The 15,897-nt window shown below is 41.5% G+C and overlaps 2 protein-coding genes across 3 annotated transcripts in view; both read right to left on the minus strand.

Annotated features, from left to right (window-relative positions):
* LOC127814062 (CSC1-like protein At1g32090) overlaps nt 1–15,897 on the minus strand; it is a 45,646-nt gene that overhangs the window by 12,846 nt on the left and 16,903 nt on the right. The window lies entirely within an intron of this gene.
* Nucleotides 1,125–15,897, minus strand: part of LOC127814064 (G-type lectin S-receptor-like serine/threonine-protein kinase CES101) — a 28,562-nt gene continuing 13,789 nt past the window's right edge. For both annotated transcript variants that reach the window (XM_052355298.1, XM_052355297.1), the window contains one exon: nt 1,125–1,851. In XM_052355298.1, the coding sequence (XP_052211258.1) occupies nt 1,537–1,851 (315 nt within the window). In that variant the 3' untranslated portion in view covers nt 1,125–1,536. The remainder of the gene's footprint in view (nt 1,852–15,897) is intronic.

Consider the following 15,897-nt stretch of genomic DNA (forward strand, 5'->3'; position numbering starts at 1 on the left):
TTCTCATTTAAATTACAAATTTGCTTTCCTTGTCTCTTCTTTGCCCGCCTCCTCTCTTCTCTCTCCCCTTCCATGATTGTTTTCAGCAACTATTGATTGTCACTGCATTCTCTCGTCGCTCGCTATTGCATCCTTCCTCTCCGCCAAAGATATAATGATAGTCGACGATTGCTAGAGACGATCATAGAAAGAGAGAATGTGAAAAGAGGAGACAAATAAAGAGAGAGAAAACAAATTTATAATTTAAGTGAATATTTTTATCATTTTCACATCATCCGATAAACCTCTCAATAAGAGTATAGGAGTGTCAAAGAATGATTCGTAATGCATACCCTTTCCCTTCAAACACACGTCAACATATATATATATATATATATTGTCGAATGTTGATGTGAACATGTGAAGTTGGGCCCGTGAACAAATTCTTGTAGGATAGTAATTGTCTTGTGAAGTGGGGCCTATTCCGTCATTATCGTGATTAAGTTAATTAGCAGTCTTTAACAGCTAAAGTTAGCCCACTTTCGACCTAATTGGTACCTTTTCCCAATTTTAAACACACAGAATTGGTGGTGGGTTTCTATCCTGTGTGTGTGTGTTTACTAGTCTTTCTTCTAAAAAAAAAAAAAATCTAATACTTAGTTTAATATCCTAATTTTAGGAGACAAGAGGGTTACATTTACATTTGTTTAAAAAATCATATCATACAAAATGAAAAATTGCATAAGATTATATGTGCTTCAAAATTTTCAATTTTAGAAACAAATAAGCCAACAATAAAGAAATAATAACATACCCTAAAAATACCCTATATGCAGACAGTATAAAGATGGTCCAATGGGCTAAATATTGAAAAATCTGCAAAACAATGGCGTGCCTAAGTTGGACATTAGCAGGGTGGGTCCAGTTTGGGCCATCTTCATTATTCACAAATCCGACTCTTATCATAATGTACATAACTCCTGGAATAATAATGTTACATCATTCTGATACCATTTCTATGCAAGAACTCCTGCAAGAATGTCATTTTCCATTTTGGAATAATGATGGTCACTCGCTGAAGCATCTAATCTAATTCCATAAACCATCTATTGCAAAGATTTCTATGTTATTGTGCAAAAAACAGATATTTCAAGAAACAAAATGAATTATGATCAGTCTCAGATTTCAATTAAGATTTATACAATAACAGGTGAATCAAGATTTTATAGCATGAAATATGAACAAACTCCCCTCCCCATGACGTAATCGAGAGGATGAACACCGGAGGTCGAGCAAGGACAATCATCCCAAGTTTAAACAGACCCGTATTATAAGTTTGGCAGAATTGAGCAATTTGGAACGATGCCATAACTATTCTGCAACTGTGCCAATCCCTCGCTAATTTATGGCAGTTTATAAGTCTCCTAGCAAAAGAAGCAAAAAAATTTCATACAACAAACATAAATATTATTGCCTTCATGAAATTTCCGGGTTCCATTGGACAGAAAGTACTGTATAATAGGGATTCAAATCCTTGTGCTGAAGGAATTCATACCATTATCGCGGATTCATCACAGAAATAGTCATATCATTTACTGAACGATCTTTTGGCCTACTTTCAGATGCATTCTCCGCCGTTCGAAGCACATTTCTTCCGGTGAAAAATGCCGGCTGTTTGGGAGCTGGCAGAGCCATAGTTTCATTACCGAGCATAGAGATAACCTCCGGCATTGTAGGCCGATCACTTGCATTTTCTTGCACGCACAACAGACCCACATGAATGGTTCTTAGAAATTGGCTTGGGACGCACGAATCTCCCAGTGCTGGATCCTTCAACTCCAATGCAGTCCCTTCTTTCCACAGCTCCCATGCCTAAGGCAGTACCATTTTCATTAGCTATGGCAATTGACTAACAAATACTGCAGACCGAACCTGCTCAGACCCAAATGAGAATGGGCTGGAATAGATATAACCGGGTTAAAGTGGGTTATGGGAGAACTCTTTTGACCAGAATAGATTAGGATTAGGGTTTAGGCCAGTTGAACTTGCTTTTGGTTATAAAATAAAATATCTAAAATGTTCTCTTATATATAACAATAAGAATATAAAATAACTTTTAAAACCTATGTTTGCAATCCCTTCATTTCAAGAAAATTATTTGTAATTTAATCCTAGTCACAAGTTCCAAATTTAACATATTTTATGTTTATGAGGATATGAGTTCAAATTGATCCCGTAATCTGGCATAGCTAAGTATATAAAAGCTATCCAAGTTCTATTTACAGTAATTTTCACTAATCCACCACCTCCCCACTAACCCACAACTGTAAATTAAATGCAACAACTACTCCCAATCTTTGTTAGCCCGACCCAATTACTCCTAATTATCTCTCTAGTTCCCGACATTTCCCTCCCCTCCAAATTTTTACCCTCAAGAAAATCAAGGGAGCTGAGCCACCTGGGGAAATTGAGCTAGGAGATTTGGCAGATATTTCTAAGTGTTGTTATCTGCGTGTAAATGGGACCACTGAACAAGAACTTGAAGAATGGGAGCTTGGCTCCCGTGAAGCACTCATTTATCCAAGATTGCCAAGGGTTCCACCTTGATATCCTCTTCAAAAGTTAGTGTAGATAGAGTAGGACTGTGCTGGCTGGATGAGCCAATTGATTTCTTTAGCATTGAAACATGGAAAACCAGATGTAGGTTGGTGTCAGGAGGAAGCTGTAATCGATAGGCAACTGATTCATTATGTTCTGGGCAGTAGCTAATTCCCTTTTAATGATCTGTAGTATGTCTTGGCGGTCCTTTAAATATTGATCCACAGCATCTAAGGGAGAAATAGAATCCATAGTAACCGATAGATGTTGAGGTTTGAACCCAAAAAGAGCTTCAAAGGGTGACATTTTCAATGAATTGTGGTAGCTGGTATTGTACCACCACTGAGTTAAAGCCAACCAACAATGCCAACTCTTAGGTTTCAGAAAACTAACACATCTTAGATAAGCCTCCACACACTAATTTACCCTCTTAGTTTGTCTGTCCGTTTCAGGATGGTAGGTTGTAGACATATGCAAGTTAATTCCCAAATTTTTGAACAGTTTCTGGCAGAATAGACTGGTAAAAATCTTGTCTCTATCCGATACAATAGATTGAGAAACACCATGTATCTTGACCACTGAATCTAGAAAGATTCTTGCTACTTCTTGGGCAGTGAAAGGAAGAGAAATACTCAAGCAGTGAGCAAATTTTGTAAATTGGTCCACTATCACCAGAATTACGTCCTTTCCTTCAGATTTAGGCAACCTTTCTATAAAGTCCATGGAGATACTTGTCCAAACTTGACCTGGAATTGCCAGTGGCTGTAATAGACCAGGTGCCCACATTTTCACGCTTGCAACGCTGGCAAATGGCACAAGCTAGCACATATTCTATCATAGTCTTCTTGAGCTTAGGCCAATAGGATAGCTGCTTGACTTTATGATAGGTGGATCGAATTCTGGAATGGCCATGAAAAACAAAAGATCCAATCACTCTCAAAGATGAGATTTTTACGTAGAAAACTCTAAAAGGGAAAAAGCACGTTCGTCAGAATGACAGAGGAAATATATCACTATGTAGTAAAATTTATAACTATAAAACTCAATATTCTCTCTAAACTCAAATCTCAATTACACCTAATTCCTAGCTGTCATTGGTTTCTCAAAGATTGAAATATCAGAATTTTGAGTCATCATCTCCAACCACCATTCTTCCTCGAAATCGTAATAAGCCATTGTTTAAGGTATAGCCAGGCTTGCTATTCGGGCTATCAGATAGTTGGGTTAAAATCTCTAGTGTCCAAGTTGAGGCTTCATAACTGGAAGGCAAACTTTTGAGAAGTGAAACATGAAACATCGGATGGATGTTTGAGCCTTCAGGTAGTTGCAGCTTGTAGGCCCACATTTTCCACTTTGGTAGTTATGCGAAAAAGGCCCATAGAACTTCGGATGTAACTTGGAGTTAGGCTTCTGGAGTAGGGCCCTTAAGTGTCCCAGTTGTAGCTTCAAATATACCTTCTCTTCCACCTGAAACTCCCTTTCACTTCTCCTCATGTCTGCAAACTGCTTCATTCTATTCTTGGAGTTGGCCAACTCTGTTTTGAGTATTTGTAAGGCCTATTGCCTTTGCTAGAGGTAAGCATCTAGGGCTGCCACACTGGTAGTCTCTCCCAAGGTTGGCAACAAAGGAGGTTTGTAGCCATAGAGAGCCTCAAAAGGAGATCTCTTTATAGAGTTGTGGTGGTTGGAATTGTACCACCATTGAGCCGTGGCCAACCACTTGTGCCAAGACTTGGGCTATAGGAAGCAAGAGCACCTCAAATACATCTCTAAACATTGGTTAACTTTTTCTATTTGGTGGTGCAAATGTTGAGCTCGACTCCCAATAACTGCATCAACTCCTTCCACAATAGGCTAGTAAAAATTCTATCCTTGTTTGACACTATAGTCTTAGGTACTCCATGTAATTTCACTATTTGATCCAGAAATACCTTAGTTATTTCTTAGGTTGTGTAGGGATGAGTTAATCTAATGAAATGGCCATATTTATGAACCCATTCACTATCACCATGATGCAATCATTTCCTTCCAATTTTGGAAGCCCTTCAATGAAATCCATGGATATGCTTTGTAATACCCAGTATTTAATATTAAGAGTATTTTTGAAAATTAGGGGGTTAAAATGGTATTTAGCAAAGTTTCGGGCCTACGCGTAATATTCAAAACATAAACGAAAGGCGAGGGACTATGTCAAAGCAATTCAATGAAGGTAAAGTTGTCCAAATAAGCGATATTCGACAAAACCAAGAGATTTGCGAAGGTTTGAGGTCAAGAACACGCGATTAGGGGCATTCGGGCAAAAGTGCAAATTTCGTAAACTGTCCGAGGGAGGTCGAATCGACGAGTTTTTTAGAAATTTCTAAGGGAAATGAAAAATATGGAACTTGTGGGCAGTAGTGGAAGTGTTAGAAAATCTAGGGGTATCAAGGATTGGGAGAAAATGTAATTGGAAAATTCCTAGGGGCTAAAGTGCAAAATCTGAAAATTCAAGTGGGAAACTGACCGGCCACACTATAGCCGCCGACAGCTGCCTCTGAGGCGTTGGGAAGCTTGCCTGGAGGCTCGGGAGTAGCCTCCAGGTGATGATGAAGCATTTGGGACTTGCTATTGGCCGGAAAATGTAACGAAGTGACCGGTTTTAATGGCGGAAGTGACCGCCGAGTTGGCCGAGATTTTCGAGGGCTATATCATGTGATTTAGGGCTGTTTGATTGGTTTGGAGGCTAGATTTGGGGATAAGGGGATAAGAACAAGCAAGATCTGGTAGGAATTTGTGTCGAGAACGGGTATCAAAGGGGTAGATGGCCGAGAGTTCAAAATAAAAATCGAACGAGATTTCTCACGTTTTGGAAAGAATCGAGCAAAGAGGTTAGAGGGCTTTTGTTCTTTGAGTGGTAAGGATCATTTCTGGAGAGTTTCGAAGAGTTTCGTGTACATTTGATAGGGTTTCAGTGAGTTGGCTAGAAAAATGAGGGTTGCTGGACCGCGACCTGCAACTGGGTTTTAAACTCTCTTTCGGTGACTTTTTTCGACGGGTGAAGGGTCCATTGAGGTCGCCACATCAAGCTCTTCAAGGCCCCATAGTTGTTTTGGCCAAAGGAAGTTGTCGAAAAGCCACCATCGCCGGAGAAGACGACTTGCACCAGTTGCGCGTGGGCTTCACTCGCCGAAGCCTTGGGTGGCGTGTGAGGTAGGGTTTTCTCCTTAAATTAATTTTGTACTTTTGTTAAAATTATTTTAGGAATTTTCATGGAAAAATATTTGGTGAAATGTGATGTTAGGTATTTTATATGAATTTTCGAAAGTGAGGAAGGTTTAAAAATAAAGAAAAATAGAGAAAATTAAGGAAAAAATAAAAATATTGATTTCTAAGGTCTTAAATGGTAAATAGGAGACGATTGGGCCGTTGGAAGGAAGGATTGCACGATTTTCGAGGTGTGACGTTTTTCGAGGCGAAAATTGGTCTTTTCTGAATTGAGGTGAGTGGTTTGATTCTAGTTTTACCTAGTCTTGAAAATGTGTTGGAGTGTGTGTAGTGGGTTCAGGTGAGTGGTTTATCCTCCCGAACCTAGGTTACGCGTGATTGAACCAGTTCTAATAAGCGGTTATACCCTCCAGAACTTGGGTTGTTTTGCAAAGGCGTTTCTCTTATGTACTTGTGACATCATTTGCATATTGAACATGTGGTATATTCCATCAACTGTTTTAAACTTATAAAAGAGTCGGTGCATGGCGTGTAATTCTTATATCATCGGGGTGTCAATTTTGTGTCGTCGTTGTGTCCGTATGGGACGGGATGAGGTCTTCTTGAGAATGGGACAAGGTTAATCCAGGTGAACGGGTGACACGGTAGGGTACCCGAGGATTAAGTATGTCACGGCAAGGTCAACCCCAAAGGTGTGTGGAATGGATTTTCCATAAGAAGTTGAGTATGTCAGAGAGATTTCTCAAGTTAGACGTGTCGCATGTTGTTGTTGTCTGTTTATGCTATGCTCGTATGTCTTTTATGTATTCAGTAAGCTGTTTCATACCATCACTTAGATGTTTTATCATCTAACTTGGGTTATGCCCCTGAAACATTCAACGTTCTAGCCAGGGACTGCTACAAGGTCGAGGACATGACCGGTGAGGCCAACGGTGTTTAGGTTGATAGTCGTTGTATCATTTTGGAGGCATTAGTATTTATTTTGGGATATGTATGAACAGTTGTATGATAATGTTGTTATCATTTGGTAGTTTGTAGTTCTATATTTCGGTGTGGGAACACCTTGTAAGGAACTCATGGTAAGCCACGACTTTTTGATATTATTTAATCTGTTGCGTTATATTGTGTCTCGTTTAGTTTTAAGACTATTGATTTTGTTAGTTAAACGGGCAAGATTGGGGTTCTCGGGATTTTTACCTGCATGTGAAGATTGTTCTTGAAGTCACCACGAGCGCCGGCCATTGTATGTGACGGGTGTTTTATCTGCATGTGAAGATTGTACCCATGGCACCACGCGTAACAAACTTGAAAAAAAAAAAAAACAAAGATTCTCGGGGATTCCCTTATAGTGACGCGCCCGTGTAAGGCAGGGTGTTACATGCTCTCCCAAGGTTCTCTTGGAATTTCCAAGAGTTGTAGTAGCCCTGGGTATGCCATATTTTCTGTCTTGCACCTCCTGCAAGTATCACACCCCAACACGAACTCCATGACATTCTTCTTTAGCCCCTGCCATTGGAAGAGTTGTCTAACCTTATGATAAGTGTTCACAATACCGGAATGTCCCCCAAGGGGTTAGTTATGTAAGGCTTCTATTACCTTCCTCCTGAGCTCTTCATCATCCCCTATGACCAGTCTCCCTTGGTATCTGATCAACCCATTGGTCAGTGTATACCCTGGCCTTGAGGTAGGATTTACCACCAATTGTTGCAGAAGTTCCTTAGTTTTCTCGTCTACTTCATAACTTGAAACAATCTTGGCACCAATCTGGAACTACCATGGTTATTGCAACCAAACTGCCTTCTTAAAACACCTGGACAAGACATCTACTGCTATGTTTTCCTTGCCTTTCCTATAATGTATGGTGTAATCTAACCCCATTAACTTTGTCATTCCCTTTTGCTGCAATTGAATGTGTAACCTCTGTTGCAACAAAAATTTCAGACTTTCATGGTCTGTTTTAATTACAAACTTACCTCTTTCCAAATAATGGCACCATTTGTCCACTGCCAACAACACAACCAATAACTCCTTTTCGTATATGCTCAATCCCAGGTGTTTAGGGGCTAGTGCTTGGTTGAGAAAAGCTAGAGGTCTACCCTCTTGAACCAACACATCCCTAATCCCACTAGCACTCGCATCCGTCTCAAGTACAAAAGGCTTATTGAAATCGGCTAGCCTTAGGGTGGGTACCTTGCTAATAGCCTCCTTGAGCTTGTTGAAAGCCTCATCTGCCTCTTGACCCCAAAGGAACCCATCCTTCTTCAATAATTCTGTTAGGGGCTAGCTAATAATGCCATAATTTCTCACAAACCAGCGGTAATAGCCAGCTAATCCCAAGAATCCCCTAGGCCCCTTAACATTTTGAGGCCTTGGCCACTTCAACATAACTGTCACCTTGCTGGGATCGGTACTCACCCCTGCTTTAGATATAATGTGGCCCAGGTACTCCACTTGTTCTTATGAAAAAGCACACTTTGATTCTTTAATATACAATTGATTGAACTTAATGACCTCAAAAGTGGTTTTTAGGTGGTCAAGATGTTTAGCAAAGGATGGGCCGTAGACTAGTATATCATCAAAAAACACTAAGATAAATTGGAGCAAATAGGGTTCAAAAATCTAATTCATCAACACCTGGAAGGTAGTTGGGGCGTTGATGAGACCAAAGGGCATGACTAGGAACTCATAGTGCCCTTGATCGGTTTTGAATGTTGTTTTGTGGATGTCTTCAGGCTTAATTTGTATTTGGTGACAGCCTGACCTAAGGCCTAATTTGGTAAAGATAGTAGCACTCTTAAGCTCATCAAGCAGGCCCTCCACAATGGGTATTGAGAACTTGTCCTTGATGGTTATGGAATTTAGTTGACAATAGTCAACACAAAACCTCCACGTCCCATCTTTCTTTTTGATAAGTAATACAAGTGAGGCAAAAGGGTTGTTGCTTTGTTGGATAATGGATTTGTCCAACATATCTTTGATAAGTCTTTCAATTCCAGCTTTCTGTCTTGGTGGATATCGGTAGGACCTTAGGTTAATAGGCTCAGCATTGGGTTTTAGGTTAATAGGGTGGTCAAAAGGTCTTTTGGGTGGTAGGGAATTGGGCTCCATGAAGAGGTCCTTATACTCAATTAAAAGCATATTAAGAGAGTCAGTCTCTTGTACCTTTCTTTGGACGTGAGAGTGGCTGCTCATAGTGAATGTTAACTCCCCTTCTTGTTCTGCATTGTCCCTGCAAGCTCCATGGCTTGTATGGAGAACCATTGTGCCACCTTGGTGAATTTGTTTTTGAACATCATTTGCAGCTTCTTACCCGAGATCATCTTGCATACTCCCACCTCATGATCTCCCGCTAGGGTTTTCCTTCTTCCATCTTTCTCAAAAGTCACCTCCATTTTGTTAAAATCAAAGCTGATTGGACCAACCCCCTTTATCCAATCAACTCCCAGCACCATATCACAACCCCCCAACTTGAGCAATCTCAAATCAGCTAAGAAATCCTCCCCGTTCATCTCCTAACAGAATCCCTTACACAATGATTGACTCGAGACTTTACTGCCATTAGCAACTATTACCAATAGGGGATGAGATTGAGTGACTTCACACCCCAGCCTCATGGTCATAGCTTCATCCAAGAAGCTATAGGTACTCCCACTATCAATGAGCACCATTATGGGACAGTTGTTGGCTTCCCTCCACCTTGATAACCTTGTTGTTGGCCACCCCCTTTAAGGCATGTAATGAGATTTCTCCTCTATCTTCCCCATCAATCTCAGAGAATTCCTCTACTTCCTCTATGTCATCACCTTCTCCTTCCAGTAATAACTGCCTCTTACACTTATGGCCTATGAAGTACTTGTCCCCGCATTTATAACATAGCCCAGCTTGCCGCCTCTATTCCATTAATTTGCCTCCATTTGTAGGGGCATGGGTGGCAGAAGGTAGGGCTAATGCACCCTTACCTTGGTGCCTCATATCCCTTGCTACTGATCTGTTTCCAACCTCCCAGCCCCTGTGAATACTCCCCTTGTCTGATTCCTCTGTTTTTTGTCAGCGCCTCAATAATCATCTCTTGTAGCTTTACACTCTCAGCAACCTGCTTCACGGTCTGAGGCTGTATCATCTTCACCATTGGCCTCACTTCATCCCCTAGGCCGCTAATAAAACTCAATACAAAGTATTCCTCGGACAAATGAGGGTTGTGCACCATCATTAGAGACCTTAGCTCTTCAAACTTGAGCTGGTAGGCCTGTACTGTCCCTTCTTCCTTGAGTTTGTTGAACTCTTCAATTATATCCCTCATACTCCAATCTCTAAACCTCTCACAAAGATCATTAGCAAATACATATTGTTGAATTAGAGAAATTGAGAGAAAAACCCTAGTTGGAGGAAATAAATTCCTCACTCAAACAATAGATTGTATACCTATATATACTAATACTAAATGGGTCATGACATAAGCCATGACATAAAGATAAATCTCATAATCCCCCTCAAGCTAGAACATATATATATATATATATATATGTGTGTGTGTGTGTGTGTCAAGCTTAATACAAATGTAGTTTATCTGAGGGCGCATGGGGGTGTTGCTGTAGAAAATAGCCTTGAGGAAGGAGACGACAACAATGACAGATCAATAATACAACGACAACGCAAGATCTGTGCGATGCACAAGATCCAGAGAAGAGGCCACAAGATCTGAGAGCCGCGCTGGAAAGAGAAACATGCTCGAGATTTGAGGGCGCGGAAGAAGGCGGCGACGATGGCAAATCAACGATACAGTGGCGACTTGAGATCTGTGCAATGCATAAGATTCGATGAAGAGGCCGCGAGATTTGAGAGTCACGAGGACAATGGCGATGCTCCGACGTTGAAGAAAGGCCATTTGATCGACTAAGGAGATGATGCCGACAGAGAAGAGGTGGCTTGACAATGGAAAGAACGGGCCGACAACAACGTCGAAGGGACAAATCGACGATGAGGGGTCGCGAGCAGTTGACGAGATCTGAAATAGAAAACCAGACATGAGACTATAAAACCCATATCTAAGGAATCATGGCCAGATTTGAGGGATTGACGGCCAGATTTGAGAAATAAAGGCATGGTCTGACCAGATCTGAGGATTGACGGCCAAATCTGAGAAATGATGGCTAGATTTGAGGTTTAACAACCAGATCTGACCGAATCTGAGGGATTGACGACTGGATCTGACAAAATGATGGCTAGATCTAAGGTCCGAGAGCCAGATTTGACCAGATCTGAGGGATTGACGGTCGGATTTGATGGAATGACGATCGGATCTGAGAAACCAACCATGAGATCTAATAAGCGATTGCGAGATTTGAGACAGTAGTAGCCGAATCTGGACAGGAACAACCAGATCTAAGTGATAGCGGCCGCATGCCCAATCTGAGTGGTGGCAGCTCAAATCTGGGCGAGCCACAGGCTGAAGGCAAACAAGACAATTGCGGATCATGAGATCTGGGGACTGCAAGGTGAGTTCTGGAAGCCATGGGCCAGCAGAGTTGCAGGATGGTCACGTGGCAAGCAAATTGGTTGCGGTTCAAAGCAATGACGACCACGGGGAGCCGACGGTGAACAAGGTTGCGACAAAAATAAAGTTATAGCGACCGGTGAAGAAAGAAGAAGGCAGCAGATTTGAGTCACGGAAGACCAACGGTCGTGGGAGGCCGACCGACGGTGGAAGACGATGGAGGCGAAGTGACTGCCGCTAGAAACCCACTAGAGGTCGGCGATGACAGTAGCAGCGACAGTAGTGGCCGAAGGTGGATAGATCTAGAGAAGGCAATGAGATTTGGTGGTGTCGACGAGATCTGTGGTGGCAAATCTAGAAAAGGCAACGAGATCTAGTGGTTGTTACGGCAACAACGAACAGAGTGCAGCGAGGAGCTAGAGGCTGCTGGAAAGGAGGGGACGCACGCCAAAGTTAATGGAGGAGATTGGTAGCGGCATGGTGAAGGCGGCATTGAGGCAACAAGGAGGTCGCAGCTACAACTAGGGTTTGAATGGTGGCTCTGATACCATGTTGAATCAGAGAACTTGAGAGAAAAACCCTAATTGGAAAAAATAAATTCCTCACTCAAACAATAGATTATATACCTATATGTATTAATACTAAATGGGTCATGACATAAGCTAATCCTAATGACATAAGCCATGACATAAAGATAAATCTCACACATACCAAGGACTTCCTTCCTTCACCACACTCCAACCCTGAAACCAGGCATCTCCTATATCATTCAGGTAAGCAAAAGCTAAGATAATCTTCTGTTGTTCTGGTATTTGATATAGGGAGACCATCTTCTCACATCTCCTTATCCACCATCTTGGATTTCCCCTCTCAAAAAGTGGAATCTCCAACTTCGTGATGTAGGACAAATTTAGCATTCACACTATGAGTCAAAATAGTATTTCAAGTTTATGTCCATTTTAGTCTTTATGTTTGTCTATTTAAGTATGTTTCCCTCTATATTTTGAGATAACTTGAATGATATTTTCCTTTTGAGTTTTACTCTATCTTGGTGGATTCCAGTTCTTTGTTTTCTAAGAATTTCGCTAGAAATTCTTGCTTCATGCTGCGTCAAGTGGTATCAGAGCAGGTTCTCTTCAGAGCCCAAACTCTAGATCCAACCACTCTCTTGAGATCTCTAACATCAGCACCAGATTCTTCTTCTTCCCTATCGCGCCACCACCACTTTTAGATCTGTCAATCGCCCAGATCTGTTTTCACCATTGCCGAAGCCACCAACACCAAGTGCCTCGCCGCCCTCCACTGTCACTGACTGTTCCTTCCCCCCATCGCCGCCAACACTGTCACCACCTAGACCCGCCGCCAGCAGATCCACTGTCGCTGCATCCCATCGACTTCAGATCCATCATTGCCCAGACCTATCACCGGCAGATTTGCTGTCGGCTGCGTCGATTTTGCCAAATCGAAACCGTCGCTAGTCGTTCTTCCATTGTTGGCTGCCTCTTCCCTAGATCCGGCACCAGCGACCCAAATCTAGCCCTAGCACTTAGATCCGCTCCTTGTTTAACTAGTTTTGACCACCGCTGCTTAGATCCATGCCGCCAATGCTTAGATCTACACCTTGCTCATCCAGATTTGACCCCTGCCGTTCAAATCAGCATCCTATTCAACCAGATCTGACATTGTTGTTCAGATCCGACCTAGTTCGTCCAGATCCAACAAATATTGCCCAGATCTACTACTTCTACATCGCATTCCAGCGAATTTTCTCCATGGGGGACGCACCACTACCAATCACCAGAGTAGATTTGGATGCCCAAAATAGACGGATTGATGATCTCGCTACTCAAATTAGGGAGATACATCAACTATTGTTGCAAGTTGCAGGACGCCAAGGAGGAAACGATAACGAATTAATTGTTAATGCTAATGATAGACGAAGAAATAACATGAGGAATATAATAAGAGATAGTGATTCAGAGTTGGATGGTGATCTCAAGGATCTGCCCCGAAATCCCAATCATCGAGATCAAAACACTTTCGATGATTATAGGATTAAGGCAGATATCCCTACATTCTCGAGAAATTTGAAGATTCAAGATTTCTTGGATTGGCTAGTGGAGGTTGAATGCTTTGTGGAAATCATGGAGGTTCTAGAAGAGAAAGTAGTTAAGATGGTAGCTTTTCGTTTGAAATCTGCAGCTGCCGTGTGGTGGGATCAATTACAAAAGACACGCCAAAGCCAGGGAAAGAATAGAGTTAGAACATGGAGAAAGATGAAACAACTTATGATGGACCGATTCCTACCTGTAGATTATGAACATATTTTGTACCGCATGTACTTGGGATGTGTATAGGGCAATCGTACAGTGTTAGACTACACCAACGAATTCATGCGACTAGCAAAACACAACAATTTGTTAAGAGTTTGAAAATCAGAAAGTAGTCAGGTACACCAACTATCGTAGGGTTGCTCAGTCTACTGAATAGTTATCGTTCGTCCCAGTGAACAGAGGAAAGGCCCCACAACAAACCCAAGTCAATTGCTGAGAGCAGTAATAGGGTTATGCCTAAAACCCACCTTAAAGGGAGAATCCGTACACTAGACCCATGAGAGATATTTGCTACAGATGCAACAAGCTTGGACACCGCTCTAATAATTGTCCATAACAGAAACAAGCTAACTTAATAGAGATTGATGGAAACGGCCAACAAGAAGAAGACAAAGAAGAAGAAAATGTGATAGTGGACGATGATTATGCTGGGGTCGAGTTTGCTATTGAAGAAGGAATGGAGAGATTGAATCTAGAGTTACAACGAGTCCTTTTATCACCTAAGGAGGAAGGACAACGTCATAGCATTTTTTGTTCACTTTGTTCTATCAAGAACAAGGTGTGTGAAGTGATTGTTGATAATGGGAGTTGTGAGAATTTTGTTTCAAAGAAGTTGGTGAACTTGCTACAATTACCAACTGAGAGTCATCGCAGTCCTTATTCCCTTGGTTGGGTTAAAAGAGGCCTTTCAGTTCGAGTTGCTAACACTTGCAAGGTACCCCTATCTATTGGCAAGTATTCCAAGGACAATGTGGTATGTGATGTTATTGACATGAATGTGTACCATTTTCTTTTGGGTCGTCCATGGCAGTTTGATGTGGACTCAACCTTTAAGGGGCGTGATGATGTAGTGATCTTCAAATGGGATAATCACAAAATCGTCATGGCTCCTTTCAAGCAGACCGAAAAGTCAACTAAACCACGACCAGAGAGCTTCCTTACTCTTACAAGTGGTAAGCAAGAAATTGCCGACTTTGTAAAAGATATTGATTGCATCTATCTGGTAGTGGTTAAAGGGCTTATGGTGGCAAGTAAAAGGGAGGAAGATGTTCTAGTTGAAGTACAGAAAATATTGAATGATTTTCAAGTTTTGACTTCAGATGAGCTACCAAACGAGTTACCTCCCATGCGAGACATTCAGCACCAAATTGATTTAGTGCCAGGGGCCGGTTTTCCAAATTTACTTCATTACCGAATGAGCTTAAAGGAGAATGAGATTATGAGAGGATAGATTGAAGATTTACTGAGGAAAGGATTCATCAGAGAGAGTATGAGCCCATGTGCAGTACCCATCCTGTTGGTGCCTAAGAAAGGTGGGACTTGGCGCATGTGTGTTGATAACTGTGCCATCAATAAAATAATTGTGAAATTCAAGTTTCCCATTCCACAATTGGAGGACATGTTGGACATGCTTTGAGGGTTCTAAATTATTTTCAAAGATCGATCTTCGCAGTGGCTACCACCAGATTGGGATCAAACCTGGAGACGAGTGGAAGACTTTTTAAAAGCAAGGATGGGCTCTATGAATGGTTGGCGATGCCCTTTGGATTATCGAACGCTCCGAGTACCTTCATGAGGTTAATGAATCAAGTTCTTCGTCCCTTCATTGGTTCTTTTGTTGTTGTCTATTTTGATGATATACTCATTTACAGCAAGACCAAAGAGGAGCATTTGATTCATTTGAGACAGATCTCAGAAGTTTTGAAAGAAAATCGATTATATATCAATCAGAAGAAGTGTAGTTTTCACACAAACCAGCTTCTGTTTTTGGGTTTTGTGGTTGGTGAGAATGGTATATAGGTGGATGAGGAGAAGACAAAAGCAATCCGAGATTGGCCAACTCCAAAATCAGTGTCGGATGTACGAAGTTTCCATGGCTTGGCCACTTTCTATGGACGATTTGTCCGACATTTTAGCACTATCGTGGCACCACTTACTGAATGTTTGAAGAAAGGAAGATTCAATTGGGGAGAGGATCAAGATAAAAGTTATGCCCTTATCAAGGAAAAGTTGTGCATTGCTCCGGTACTAGCCTTGCCAAGTTTTGACAAAGTCTTCGAAGTTGAATGTGATGTGAGTGGCGTGCATGTTGAAGTACTTTCACAAGAAAGGAAACCTGTGGCTTTCTTTTCTGAAAAATTGAGTGATGCTAGGCAGAAGTAGAGTTCCTATGATCAAGAATTCTATGCAGTTATGAGAGCCTTGAAACAATGGGAGCACTATCTTGTGCAGAAGGAATTCGTGTTGTTTACTAATCACCAAGCATTAAAGTTTATCAACAATCAAAAA

Source organism: Diospyros lotus, chromosome 12 (genome assembly GCF_014633365.1).
Source record: "Diospyros lotus cultivar Yz01 chromosome 12, ASM1463336v1, whole genome shotgun sequence".
NCBI classification, from domain to species: domain Eukaryota; kingdom Viridiplantae; phylum Streptophyta; class Magnoliopsida; order Ericales; family Ebenaceae; genus Diospyros; species Diospyros lotus.